The 15054-nt window shown below is 39.7% G+C and overlaps 1 protein-coding gene across 1 annotated transcript in view; it reads left to right on the top strand.

Annotated features, from left to right (window-relative positions):
* The window catches only part of RHOBTB3 (Rho related BTB domain containing 3), a 55304-nt gene that overhangs the window by 19031 nt on the left and 21219 nt on the right, over nucleotides 1-15054 (top strand). Inside the window, exons 5-8 of the mRNA XM_046000449.1 lie at nucleotides 767-878; nucleotides 3244-3609; nucleotides 11726-11838; nucleotides 14924-15044. Of these exons, the coding sequence (XP_045856405.1) occupies nucleotides 767-878; nucleotides 3244-3609; nucleotides 11726-11838; nucleotides 14924-15044 (712 nt within the window). The remainder of the gene's footprint in view (nucleotides 1-766; nucleotides 879-3243; nucleotides 3610-11725; nucleotides 11839-14923; nucleotides 15045-15054) is intronic.

Below are 15054 nucleotides of genomic sequence, written 5' to 3'. Positions count from 1 at the left end.
GGCGCGTGAGGTTTTATTTTTAAGCAATCTTTATACCTAATGTGGGGCTCAAACTTACAACCCCAAGATCAAGAGTTGTATGCTCTACTGACTGAGCCAGCCAGGTGCCCCAAGATTTTTTTTTTTAATTTTTAGATTTTATATATTTATTTGACAGAGAGATATCACAAGTAGATAGAGAGGCAGGCAGAAAGAGAGAGAGAGGGGAAGCAGGCTCCCTGCTGAGCAGAGAGCCCGATGCGGGACTCAATCCCAGGACCCCGAGATCATGACCTGAGCCGAAGGCAGCAGCTTAACCCACTGAGCCACCCAGGCGCCCGGTGCCCCAAGATTTTTAATTTATTACATAAAGGATATATTTCAATGAAATTTACTCAAGAAAAAAATAGAGCATGTGCAAACACTCCTAGCTGATATGAGCATCTGTGACATAGAGCCAGATCTGTCTTGCCTTGAGTTTCTCTAGTATTAACTGCTGTGATTGCCCACGAGATGGTTATTGATAGTCACATAGTTGCACTGCTGGGCTTTTTTGATTATTCAAGAGAATAAACAGTTCCTTTTTGAATGAATAGTTTATTTATACTTAGACAAGGCACAGTCTGTCTAATAACAATAAAAAAATTATTTAGAAGTGCTTGCTAAAGCTTACATGTAGATGGTACTGGCATTAAAAACATTTGGCAAATGTGATTTGGGGTACCAATAATCTTGTCAGAGACATAATTTTGTTGAAGCTTTAATTAAAATTCAATTCATGTTTTAGTTGGAGTATTTTATGATTCAAGCCTTAAATCAGAAGACAAGTGAAAAAATGAAGAAAAGGAAAATGAGCAGCTCATTTCATGGAATTAGACCACCTCAGCTTGAACAACCAGGTGCATTTATTAACCAATGTCTAGACATTCAACTGATATTTGTTATAGATCACTTCACAAGTCTTAGAGCAGTTGTTCCCAAATTTGAGTACGTTGAGGACTCACCTGGCATTCTTATTCAGTAAATCTGGGGTGGGGTGTGGAATCTGCTTTTAAAATAAGTCTCCAGGTGATTCTGAAGCAGGTGGTACTTGGACCCATTTTGAGGAATACTGTCTTACACTTTAGTCTATATCTTCTTTAAAAAATAGTTTGTATGGTAAAGAGCTGTCCTATATAAAAGTCTAAGAGAAGTAACAACCAAATGCAATGCATGAACCTTAATTCGTTCAATAAAAACATCTCAAAGACTTTCTTAGGGCAACTGGGTAAAATTTTAATATGGACTGGAAATTAGATGACAAGAGGGAATTGTTAATTTTTTGTATATATGGTAATGGTTCTGTGATTAATGGGAGAATGTCCTTATTCTTTGGAAATGAACATGATATTATTTAGAGCTGAAATACCTTGATGATTACAACTTACTTTTAAGTGATTCAGCACAATAAGTGTGTGCATGTGTGTCTAGCTAGAGATATGGCAAACATAAAATGTTAATTATAGAATCCAGGTGAAGGATATGTGTGTGCTTATTGTATTATTCTTTCAACTTTTTGAATGTTTGAAAATTGTTCACAACCCAAGGTTAGTGGAAAATAAAGTTAAAAAACATAAGTACAGTTTTTATCAAAATTAACTTTTATCAAAATTTTTGAATAATTATGTCATAGAAATATAGTAGTACTCTAATGCAGACCAATTGTTATGGAAATGGTTTTAAAATGTAGGTACTTTTTAAGTACTTGTTAAATAAATCAATATAAATTAAAAAGCAGGAAAACACAAGTTAGTTTGGGAAGTCAATTCCAGGTCGTTGTTTTTTTTAAATGCAGATAGATCCTAAGTGATGATACACAATTTCTTTCTGGATGAGAATATGTGTGAGGAATCGCCAAATAAACAATGAAGATAATTTCTTGGTTCTTACTATTCAAGAAGAGAAAACACAGTAGTACCTCTGAGAAAACAAAGCTGTTCATGCCATTTAGCAGTAGGAAAAGTTTCTCGTGTGGGTTCTGCTTGGGGCACTAGGTGACCTAATGGAAGTTCCGAAGTGTCTGGTCAGCAAATGCAGTTTTCATTCTCACAGGTGGTACCCTGTGCCCTTCTGTTAGGTATCACTCTGACCATTTGTTCTGGTGCTCATTTGTTCTAAGGATAGATGCTGGTCTCTGGGGCATGTGGCTTTCAGATTGTTCTTAAGCCATTAAGGGTCTGTGAGATGCCTTCGGCATTGGAGGGAAGGGTGAGTGGGGGTATAGTTCAGGAAAAGCCTAGCCACCAAAGTACCTTGTTACTATCAGTTTTAGAGACCAGAGTTTTGCTTTAAAGAGTTTCCATTCCTAAAGCAATTTGACTTCTACTGAATTCAAGGTTGAATTCTACTTTCCTCAGCTCAGTTTGGGATAAATTTAGCCAGCAGATATTTTACAGTTAGGGTCTATGATGAGGGTCTATGATGAGGGCCTAAGGTATGATCCTCTGTAGGGATATTCTGACTTAACTGAGGGCTAATTTATCTTTGTTAGTGATCAAACTAGGAAATGGAAGGTTGCATCCTTTTTTGGAAATTAAGGAGTCTAACCAACACTCTACTTAAGGTGTGCTGAGGGGAAAGGCTGGTGTTTGTTTTACTAGGAGGGAAAAAACAATACTAATTTTAGGATCAAAATAAAATGGTCAAGATGGTTTCCAACAATGGAGTCCCAAGACTCAGAGCCCTGGCTTCGAGGGATTACAGTTTTAACAATTTAATTTTAACAATTTCTTCCCCCCTCCATTTCCAAATCCAGGAGGAAAGTGACTTCAAATGTGAAGTTAGGTTCTTCAGAACTTGTTAAGTAATTTATTTGAACTTTTTATCAGGTGAAAGTAAGGAACTATGCCAACATACTAAAATATAATATTTGGAGAAAGATTTTATTTGGGGACACACAAAAAGTGAGCAGTAGTATTATATTGCTGTTAATGGCATTAGTACAATTCTCATTTTCACTAAAAAAAAAATGACTGTGTAATTCTGTGACTGTTATCTCAGGATAATTAATTTATATGTGTTTATAATTAGATTAGGTTATACAAAATTGCTGTATTCATAGGGTCACAAATGGTCAAGTGTTGGCAGTTTCATATGACTCAACTTAATAACATTAAGAAAATATAACATTAAGAAAATACTCTCTTGTGTTTAAAAGAACCTGAAATGTCTGGGTCTATAGACCTAAAGAATAATTTATCACTTTTATTTTCTTTTTTGAAACAGAAAAAATGCCTGTCTTAAAGGCTGAAGCATCGCATTATAACTCTGATTTAAATAATTTGCTGTTCTGCTGCCAGTGTGTGGATGTGGTATTTTACAACCCAGATTTAAAGGAAGTTGCCGAGGCCCACAAGATTGTTCTGTGTGCCGTAAGCCATGTTTTCATGCTCCTTTTCAATGTGAAGAGTCCCGCTGACATTCAGGATTCCAGTATCATCCGAACTACCCAGGACCTCTTTGCTATCAACAGAGACCCTGCATTTCCAGGTGCTAGCCAGGATTCTCCAGGCAACCCGCCATTACGTGTCGTTGTCAAAGACGCCCTCTTCTGTTCCTGTTTGTCGGACATTCTGCGCTTCATTTATTCAGGTATCTTGTTAAATGGTTCTGGTAGGTTCTCTTAAGCCTTTGAAAGGAACTGTGCCTGTGGGCCTCATGTGTATTGGTTAGTTTCACATTCATCTTCTTTCTACCATCTGAGGTAAGGATTATACATGAAATAATCTTTACTGTATATACAGGAATTGGTCTAAGCTTTCCATCTTCCTTATTAAGTTTACATCTACTTGTGAAAATAATTTCTTTTCCTACTGAGCAGATGTGTTAGTATTTTATTTAAACAAAAATATCCAAAATGTGAAAATTTGAGAATTTATTGTCTAGTCTAACTCTAAAAAAACACAAAATTTTCAAAGTGTGAATGAAAATAAGTATCTGCATCTTTTTTTGGAGAGATTTATTTACTTGAGAGAGGGATTGAGATAGCAAGAGAGCAGGAGCCCACGCTAGAGAGAGCATGAGCAGAGGCGGGGGCAGAAGGAGAGAGGAAGCAGACTGCCTGCTGAGTGGGGAGCCCAAAATAGGGGGTCTCCATCTCAGAACCCTGAGATCATGACCCTGAGATCATGACCTGAGCTGAAACCAAGAGTCATATGCTTAACAGACTGAACCACCCAGGTACCCCAGTGTCTGCATTTTAAAAGCTGACCATTTTTTCACTTTTCTGTCTTACTCTTAGGTTTTGGAGGGAATTGAGAGAAATTAGCAGGGTCCTTACATTCAATTTTTTTTTTAGTAACTAGAAACAGTCTCCAAAGTTAGTTTAGTCTGAGATCTACTTTAATTATTTAGGTTTGTTTTTTTTTTAAAGATTTTATTTATTTATTTGACAGACAGAGATCACAAGTAGGCAGAGAGGCAGGCAGAGAGAGAGGGGGAAGCAGGCTCCCCGATGAGCAGAGAGCCTGATGCGAGGCTTGATCCCAGGACCCTGAGATCATGACCTGAGCGGAAGGCAGAGGCTTTAACCTACTGAGCCACCCAGGCGCCCCTATTTTGTTTTTAAGATTTTATTTTTAAGTAATCTCTACACTCAGTGTGGGGCTTGAACCCACAACCCCAAGATCAAGAGTCACATGCTCCGCCAACTGAGTCAGCCAGGCACCCTGACTTTGACTATTTTAGATTTTACTATTTTTTTCTTACCGTACACTTATCTTTTTAACATAGAGCTTCTCAATTATTTTTCTTGTGGTCCTTTTAAATACTTATAGCTACTACATTTTAAAAAATAGAAGTTTTATCTGAGTCATTTAGCCAGTGAATTGAGGGTGTCACATCTAAGTGTCCCATATAAGAATGGAAAAGAATTAATGTAAATGACTTTTAAAGTAAGCATCTAAGTAAAAATTTTCCAAGAACATCTCTTTTCTTTAATTTTTCAGTTGGAATCATGTTCTGATGAAATGTTAAGTTAAGGTAGCTCCTCTGGAGTGTGGCTCTGGAGAAACATTATAATCTGCTTTTAGACTTCAGAATGGGGGACAGATAAGTTTACAGAGGTTTGCAGATAAAGCGCTGTTTCATATCTATAAGAAACTTTTGGATAGTTGAAATAATTGAAATTAAGATTTTACTTTTTCTCATTTAGGCTGTGGTTATATAATTTTACTATAAGTTAAAGTAAAATTTAGAGATTTTGAAAAGTACAGTTGCAATATGAAGATTTAAGTGGATTGAAATGTATATATATATGGGGGTGCCTGGCTGGCTCAGTCAGAAGAGCATGCGCCTCCTGATCTCAGGGTCATGCCCCAGGTTGGGTGTAGAGATTACTTTAAAAAAATTTTTAAAAACATCTCTCTATATACATATATATACAGGAGTAGAACGGTAGTGGTAGGCCTTAAACCCACTATTCAGTGAATATTGGCTTGGGGAAGGCATAAATAACCACTCCCACAGAGCACTCCAACACAGTGTGTTCAGCATGGCAGGTTTTGTGTTGGTTGAATTAGTGAGTAGACTCCAGTAGCTGTGAATCATCATATGAATAAAGCAGACTAAACACTTCATTTACTACTACAGATTTTTATGTTTAAACTTTGAATCTCGCAGTTTAGAATTTAAGGCTAGATATGAAAAACAGAAATATTTACATGTTTAAAAAATGTCTTTAATGATGTTTAGAGAACTATACAGGAAGTGTTAGGCTTTTCTTTTTAGTGATGTTACTGTTGAAATTATGAGTTATTCAGTAAGTTTACGACAATATCTATCGAATACTTTCGAAGACACATGAACACTTTGAAGTCAGTTATATCCTCTTTAATAAGGTAGCAGTAATAGCTAGCTGTATCTCCAGTGACAGAACCTACTTGTCTTTCTCATAGGGTGTGATCTTTTAAATTGCAAAATTAATATATGCAGATGGAAGAAAAGGGCAAAGAAAAATAAAGTTCTTTCCTCAGCCCCCTTATGTGTTGGCCCTAATGCTATTTGAAAGAAATTTATTGGGAAATATACATTAAGGAAAATGTAATCTTTAGTAAGTGTTGTTTTCTGGGAACTGGCTGGAGCATAGAGTGGGAGGTGAAGGCTTGCAGGAGATGAGGCTGGCAAGCCAGATGGAAGCTGCTCATAAAAGCTGTTCCAGAATGTTGAGCGTGATCAGACTGGGCTTTGGCATGCTCATCTCTGGTGATGGTAGAGGGATGGAATAGAGCAGGCAAGACAGAGTTTAATAAGGAAGATCCATTACTCTGGAAATCAGCCAAAGGCCATTATTCTGACAACAGGTGGTTGGTGCTACAGCTTGTCCATCATTTGGACCAGTGCTTCTCAAACTCAGTGTGCATGCAAGTCAGCTGGGGATCTTGTTCATGTGCAGATTTTTTTTAAAGATTTGATTTATTTATCTGAGAGTGAGAGAGAGGGAGAAGGAGCGCAAGCAGGGGGAAGGGCACAGGGAGAAACAGATGCCCTGTTGAGCAGGGAACCCAATGCCAGGCTCCATCCCAGGCTCCTGGGATCATGACTTGAGCTGAAGGCAGACACTTAACTAACTGAGGCACCCAGGTGCCTCTCAAGTGCAGATTCTGATTCAGTAGGCCCAGGGGTGGGGCCTGAGAGTCTGCATTTCCCACAGTCTCCCAGGTCAGGCTGCTGCTCGGAACTACACGCAGCTGCACCACCTGCTCTCGGAAGAACCACACGCCAGCCATGCCAGGAGGATAAGAGCCTGGCATTCAGTCCAGAGGCCCAGGGAGGAACCCAGTCTACCAGTCCTAGGGCACAAAGTCAAAATGGGGTCAGCTGCAAGACTGACTGATATGAGCTCTTTGGACCTAGAGCAGTTGGTGGTGCTCCAGGATAGCCTCTGCCTGAGGGTGGGGCCCGAGGTGCTCTGTGGCTGGGTGAAACGAAGTGAGCCTGGGAAGAGCAGTGAGAGGCAGAGGTGCATCATGGCATGCAGAGCTTGCTCCAAGCCCTTGACCGGCTCAGAGCACAGGCTTCCTAGCCTGACCCTGAGCTGTTGCATTTCTGCTCTGTTCTTTCTCTCCTTGTATGTCAAGACCCAGAGAAGAGGTGGTGTCAGGTAAGGACTGGGCCACAGGCCATTGACCTGGGGCTGCAGGGAGACCTTGATGCTTTGAGGAGAAGGGAAATGAAACGCTTCAGCAGGTACCTGTTACTCTGCATTTATAGAGTATAACCTCAGGCTCAAAAAAAAGTTATAGTGCATTTAAATAATGTTTATGGGGCACCTGGGTGACTCTGGCTAAGTGGGTTAAGCCTCTGCCTTCGGCTCAGGTCAAGATCTCAGGGTCCTGAGATTGAGCCACGCATGGGGCTCTCTGCTCAGTGGGGGGCCTGCTTCACCCTCCCCCTCTGCCTGCCTCTCTACTTGCAATTTCTCTGTCAAATAAATAAATAAATAAATAAAATCTTTTTAAAAATAATATTTAAAAAGATACTAAAGCTGTATTTGTACAGTAAAGACAATTTTGAAAAAACTGAGAAAATTTGTTAAGAGAAAATAAATCAATCCAATTCCTACTCTCAAATGTTGAAACACTTACTGATGTTTTGTTTTATCCTCTAGTCTTTGTGCTTAGGGTTACCACTTACTTAGAAAAAATTTTTTTTTATCGGGGGTACCTGGGTGGCTCAGTCTGTTTCGCATCTGCCTTTGGCTCAGGTCATAGTCTGGGGTCCTGGGATGGAGCCCATGTTGGGCTCCCTCCTCAGCAGGGAGTCTGCTTCTCCTTCCCTCTCTCTACCTCTCACCGCTGCTCATGCTCTCTCTCTCAATAAATAAAAAAAGAAAATATTTTTTATCAAATTAAAGAAAGGTTTTAAGCATATATATGTAAATACAGATTTACAGATATATATTAAATAATTATTACATATATGCTTATATAATTGTGTGTATATATATACACACGTATATATATACACACACACATATATACGTATACGTATACACGTTTATATGCATATATATGTGTGTATACACACACACACACACACACACACACAGAGACTTCAATACAGAGGACAGGCTTATGGAGTTTTTTGTTTTGCTTTGTTTCTTGCTGTTGTTGAGCACTTTAAAACTTTTGAACAAAGCACAAGGTTTAAGACCCAGTTATGCAGAGCTTTCCTCACAGAAGCCCTGGTTTACCCACAGATTATGTTAGGGGGCAACGAAGACAGGAGCTGTTTGTACTTGCATCCTTTGGGTCTGTGCAGAGGTAGAACTCCACAACACGGCATGCTCAGGAATATTTGCCCTGAGCAAACATAGACTGAAAAACCATCTTCAATCTATCTCCTGCTTTTTTTTTAAAACAAATTACAAAGAATGTCTTAATTTCCTCTAAATAGCATACTTCTTTTTAATTTTTAGGAATTTCAAATTTTGTATATATTGTGTCACCATGGACATTTGGGTCCTGTATTTAGGAGGGGTCTGGATAATGGTCTAGTTAACATAAAGCTTTGGCATATTCTCCTATGCAAATTCCTAAAAAAATAGACACAGTAAAAGTATGTGTTTTGTGTATGTTACTTTTCTCATGGGTAACAGCTAACACTGTAGACTGTGTAAGTACTGAAAGTCTGTTACTCAGAGAGAAGGAGCAAGGCCAGCAGGTTCTGGGTCTCCGTGGAGTCCTCTTTTATTGGCATACAGTTGTGACATTCTTACAATACTCGATAGTCCTTATGCTTGCAAATTCCTGACGCACACAGTTTCAGATGGTTAGGAATTGAAATGTATGTCAGAGCCTCAAGAATTTTGCTTTGAGCTCTTCATACCACAGATGGCCCTTAGAGTTTCATATCGCTTATTGAAACGCCGCCAGAGTAAACGAACATGTGGAAAGGAGCTTTCCTCTTCAGCTTGCCTCGTATCTTCCGGCTCTTGGAATTATTCTGTGGTATGCTCTTTTCCACTCTGCCTAAAAGCACAGCTTGTGTGCATGAGTACACCATGCTCCCTAAGAACCTCAGTCAACTCCATCAGTGCTTTGAGAAGTTAACTGAAGAGAAAATCCCAGTCAGGTATGCAAGAGAAGTTCTAGAGATCTGTACGGTATCGTGGCTATTGTTAACAGTACTGTAATATACACCTAAAATTCTGTCAAAAAGATAGATCACATGTTAGATGTTCTTTTTTTTTTTTTTTAAGGATTTATTTATTTATTTTAGAGGGAGGGAGAAAGAGAGAGAGAGAGCAAGTGGGAGGAGGAGTGGAGGGAGAGAGAGAGAATCCACAAGCAGACACCACGCTGAGCACAGACACCACGCTGATGGGGGCTCAATCCCAGGTCCTTGAGATCATGACCTGAGCTGAAATCAAGAATTGGACACTTAGCCAACTGAGCCATGCAGGCGCCCCACATGTTAAATGTTTTCACGACTTGGTTAGCATTTCTAATTCTATGAACAGCCCAATTCTTAGAGCACCCTATGAACTAGTCTTACTTTCGTCTTTAGTTACTGGATCCTTCTGTGTCTGTTCTCAGACAATGAGTGGCCTGTAAGGATTTACCTGCTTTTCATCCCATGTGCTTTGACTTAATTCTTGCTTTCTCTCAGATAATATTCTGAATGGAGATATTGTGTAGGTATTCATTAGTTAATACGGTTTGTTTTTAACAGCTAGTATCTGTTCTCCTTTAGCCTGTGTAAGTGTAGATGATCAAAATATACGTACTGTTTGCTGCATACCACTGATCCTGGGTTTCGATCAGGAGTGAAATGTCTGGAGGAAGAGCAGTGATGATCAACATCAGTGCACCTTAAAATCACTTGGGAGGCTTTTACTCCAGCCCCAGAAATTCTAATTTAATTGGTCTGGGACTGATACCTCCTTGATGGTGTTTTATGAAAGATGTCCAGGTAAATGTAATGAAATGCGCGGCTATAGTTGAAAATCACTGGCATAAATTCTTTTGATCTGGGTTCTGTCAGCTTCTCAGGGGTTCCTTCACTTCTGACATTTTAATGTAGACTGTAATGTTTGTGTGTGTATGGGAAATTTCCTGGAGAGATGATGCAAAGAATTTATCAGATTGTACAAAGAGCACAGGACCTTAAAGTTAAAAATCCTTAGTGCTGAAAAATGAAAAAAAAAAAAAAAACCTGGACATTTCTAGACTGCAAACCTTTGGGAATTTGAGAAGGAAGGGGAGTTGACAGTGAAGTCAGAAAAAGAGCATCAAAGGTAGGAAGAAACAGTGGGGTTGCTGGAGCTGGAGGCACCACCTTGTGAGAGCCGATTGTGTTTATCTCTTCCCAGCTCCGTGCTCTGTGATGTCCTGTCAGTGGCATGAATGTGGCCATGGTGTGAGTATTTGCACCACCGAGGTAGCAAATGGCCCAGATCAGGGCTTTCCTTCCCCTTCCCCCACTCCTCAGCATACACTGTACTAATCATGAAGATTAGGTGAGAAGTTCAAAGATACTCTAGAGTGCCTAGTACTACAGGGCTCGACTATCACTTGACTCTTCAGAGTAGCCTTGGATCCAGTTGGCTCAGGCTGGCTGCAATTGCCTGATATCATTGGTTCAGTAAATGTTTATTATGAGCTCTCCCCATCCCTGATGTCCATGAAGGCATCTGGCAAAGTTCTGGATACAGAAAGTGGGACATCAGAAGAAACAGATTGAGAGACTGAAAAGGATTTTGAGTTAGATAGAGGTGAAATGATTTGTTCAAAGTCACATTAGCAATTAATGGAAGCGGTAGAACTACAGCTTAGGTTTCCCAATTATGCCTGCCCACACTACACCTTGGTTAATTTTATTTTTAGGAGTTAGGACTTTGTGTAAACCATGGGCTAGATAGGGATCGTCTATTCAAATATCATCATCAGAATCGTACTTTTGAAAACTTATTGGCATTAAGTTTTGGGAATGATTCGGTGAGGAGAGGGCCGCTGAGCAGCAGGTAGGCTGTATACAAGAGAAGTGCTTGGAGAAAGGAGAACTTCTGCTGACCTTCAAACAGTTTTGTAAGACACAGAGGACAGGGGCTGACAGTGTAGACAGACACAAAATGAGCCTAAGAAGAGATAGCTTGGAAGTGGGTTGGGTGAGGACCAAGGAAGGAAGGGAGCAGGTGCTGTGATTTCACTCCAGTGCTATGGTCATATAGTTCAGCAGGACAGTATACCTCCCTTCTTCAGGTTGGCTCTGTAGAGGTGGCCGTTAAACATCCTTATCCGACCCTGGCCAAGCACGAGATCTTCTGAATGCATTCTGTTCCTGCTGCTCATTCTTCTACCTGATGTTTGTCACTGCCTTCCTTGATTCGTATGATTTAATTTAATTTGGAAAGGCCACATCTGCCTTCTTACCCAGGGCAAATAAATACTTGGAGTGTAGGAAGGACTACTAGTGATGGCAACTTATATTCTGGCTGTTGCTGTCATTTTTAGATGACCATCTATTATAAAGAGGTGGCAGCTGTCCAGGAAGGCAGACTTCAGGTTTCAAGAAGTACATTAGGGTAGGGGAAGGCGAACTGATTTTTTTTAAATGTGAGAACTGTTTAAATGTTTTAGTGTAATTATAAGGATATGTATTCGGTAAGGAAAAAAGAAAACAATAAAAGAAAGAGCAGTAATAAGATATTTCTTTTAGTACTTCCTGTTTTAACATAAAAATTCCACATATATTAATTTGTTTACAGGTGCTTTTCAGTGGGAAGAATTGGAAGACGACATCAGAAAGAAAGTGAAAGATTCTGGAGATGTTTCAAGTGTAATTGAGAAAGTTAAATGCATTTTAAAAACACCAGGAAAGGTAAATTCCTTTATTGAAAATCAGTTTACCTTGATGTTCTCTGAATTTTAACAAATATACGATAGTGAAATAATAATATTGAGTCATGAGAAGAGTCAACAGTATAGAAATGTGTTTTTCTTGAGTCTGTTTTTGCCATTTGAATATTTTAAACACAAACATGTATTTCTCACTATCTCAGATTTTAATTCATGTAAGAATTGAAATGTGTGTGAGTCATGTCTTTAAAATGTCGGTTTGTGAATTCCATCCTCCGAAACATTCCCGTAGAGCTCCAGGAATATGCAATCTATGTGAGGAATGAAGGGCTGTTGAATCTGTCCATTTCCAGTTAAGCTTGTTAAAGGGGATGCTTTCTCACTTCTCTAAATTTAAGTCCAAGTCGTTTTTAGGAGCAAAGGCAGTTTCTCTGGGTACCTTCTTCAAGATTCCTGAGAAGTCCGTTTGATCAGGTGGACAGTTAAGGATTTCTCATCTTTTGTAGGTTTAAAATTATAAACAAGTTCAAAGGTGATAAAATACAGACTTTGTATACAGTCCTAAATGTGTGCATATTAAAACTCAAGTCCCTTAGACTGTCCAGTCTGTAAGGGCTTTAAAAATAGATTTGTTAGTTTTAGAGACAACTACATTACACAGTTGAGCCAGTGTATTCTTAGTTCAGATTCTGTGCTAAACAAATTGGCTACAGTAGACGAAAAGGTAAGCTATGTGCAGTGCCTAGCAGAAAATAGACTTTACGTTAAATGTAAGAGAAATTTTTATCCTTTTAGTTATTTTATATGGGTGACTTTGTCAGTTCTACAACCTAAGACTTTTTAAGTTAATATTTTATTTTTAAGTTAATATTTTAAAACTGTACTGGCTTATAATGAAGATTTCTGACTTATTTGAGAAAAAAATGTAAACAGAGTAATATGGAATTAAGGAGCAAGCCTTTTCTCATCTCTGTCACACACAGAAGCAGCCACACAGAACTGTCCAGTTTTCCAGGGGATGGCAGAGTAGTAGCTCTCTCTTAGCAGTCTAATTCAACTAAATAATGCTTTCATAGAATTGTGCACATAAACCTGCATTCTATTTGCCGAGAGTTCTCTAGATTACTTGTTTATAGACCAGTGAAAATGTATACCATGTATATCAGTGTTGTGTCCAAACTACTATCTTCCTGTCTTTTTTGCACTCAAATTCAAGGCATAGGTGACAAAGGATTCATGGTCGATCGGTCTATCGATTCATGAATAATACACGTCTACATAGTATTCGTGATATACAGATTTATAACCTTTATATGAATGGTGAGGACCGAAGTGTTGCTTTTTGTTCTAAATCTGCACCTTCCCTTGAGTGTGATTTTAAACGGTCATTCCTCTGAGTACTGAGAAAAAAATGAATTCTTGGGGAAGAGGCTGGAGGTTCTACGATTCTGTGATATGATTCTGTGATACTAAATTGCCTCCTTTGTACAGGAGGAGAGATGAGTTCTGCGCTTTCTTCCTGTGCTTTTCTGGGGTAAAGTCTCTCTCATTCATACAGCATCAAGCTGTAGCCCTGAGTTAGGAATGAGGAAATGTGCATTTGAATTGTGAGTTGGCCATGAATTATTCTTGGCTTTGAGCAAGTCTCCTCAGGACTTTCTGTAAAATGAGGGAGAGATGATCGTTTCTAAAGCCCTTGCTGGTTCTCAGATTATGTGCTGCTTTTTGACTTGCTCTGCTTTGAATGTGGCATTCGCCTGAATCCTCTCCACCAGTTCCTCTGACGTGTGTTAATGGAGGTTGTGTACAGGATCTGAGAACATGCCTTATAGGAGCAGGATTTGTGTGACCCTGTTTTGCTTTTCTGCCTTGCTCATGAAAATCATTCTGGAGTGTGTTTTCTTCTTCCTTGTGAGGAAGGATCATATTTTGTTTCCCTCTTACCAAAGATTCTAATTTCCCACCCAGAATGGATTAATTCCGAGTGGAGAGTAGGTGCCATTTATTCTTACTGGTGCAGTTGTATGCTTGATTATTTTGTGGGGGATGAAGCTTTCCATATTCCCTGGATAGCCAAATAGAGGTTAGAGTGCTGATGCAGGCAGAGGTCCTGAGATTCATTTAAGGAAACTGGAGGGTGAGGGAAGAGGGGCTGGCTCTCGAATTCTGGGGTTAGAACAAACGAATGTCTGAAAGATCACAGGAAGGATGAACAAAGCCCCAAAGCCGAAGTGGGATGTAGTAGGGGCCGGAGACTGCTGAGTCGGACAGAGGCACTATTAGGCACTATTACGGGAGGCCACCCCCTAGAGTGAGCAGGTGTGTGAGCACAGATAGGTGTGGTCTGGAATGCTGGAGTGGAGATCCAGGCAACCACTTATTGATTCCAGAAATCCCAGCTATGGGTAGGATTGTAAGACTGTACATTAAGATGGAGATGAATCAATTCATCACTCTCCAGTATTTTAATGTTCATCTAGTAAGTAGTAGGACATGATGTGCTGGGGGGAAATGCGTGGGTTTTTTTTAATGACAGATTAGATTTGTGTGTGTATACCTTTCTAACAGGTTGTATATGTGAGCATATGTTACTAGTCATTCATTTGAGGTTGACCGTTGTCTGCTTCCCAGCTAACGGGCACGTGCGTGGATTCAGAACCCTGTATTTCTCAGCCAGAGAGCTGAGTTTGCCCTTAGTTCACTCACTGCTGAGAATGTGACACAGAGCCGTGCTGCTGCCTCTCATGTAGCACGTGTCATTCTTTTTTTTTTTTTTTTTAAGATTTTATTTATTCATTTAACACAGAGAGAGAGAGGGAACACAAGCAAGGGGAGTGGGAGAGGGAGAAGCAGGCTTCTGGCCGAGCAGGGAGCCCGATGCGGGACCCAATCCCAGGACCCCGGGACCATGACCCGAGCCGAAGGCAGATGCCCAACGACTGAGCCACCCAGGCGCCCATGGCAGCTATGAGCACAGGTGTTGTGGAGGAGGGGATCATTATTTCTTTAGACGTTTAGTGCCGTTTTCCAAATTCTCTAACCAACCTGTATATTTATTACCAGAGCATATTGTACATTTCCTTTTGTATTTTTGTTTTCCGTTATAGATTAATTGTCTAAGGAACTGCAAAACTTACCAAGCTAGAAAACCTCTGTGGTTTTATAACACGTCCCTCAAGTTTTTCCTTAATAAACCAATGCTTGCTGATGTTGTCTTCGAAATACAAGGTATGGTTCA

The sequence above is a fragment of the Meles meles genome, chromosome 3 (genome assembly GCF_922984935.1).
Source record: "Meles meles chromosome 3, mMelMel3.1 paternal haplotype, whole genome shotgun sequence".
Classification (NCBI taxonomy): domain Eukaryota; kingdom Metazoa; phylum Chordata; class Mammalia; order Carnivora; family Mustelidae; genus Meles; species Meles meles.
This window is presented reverse-complemented; position numbering and strand designations above follow the sequence as displayed.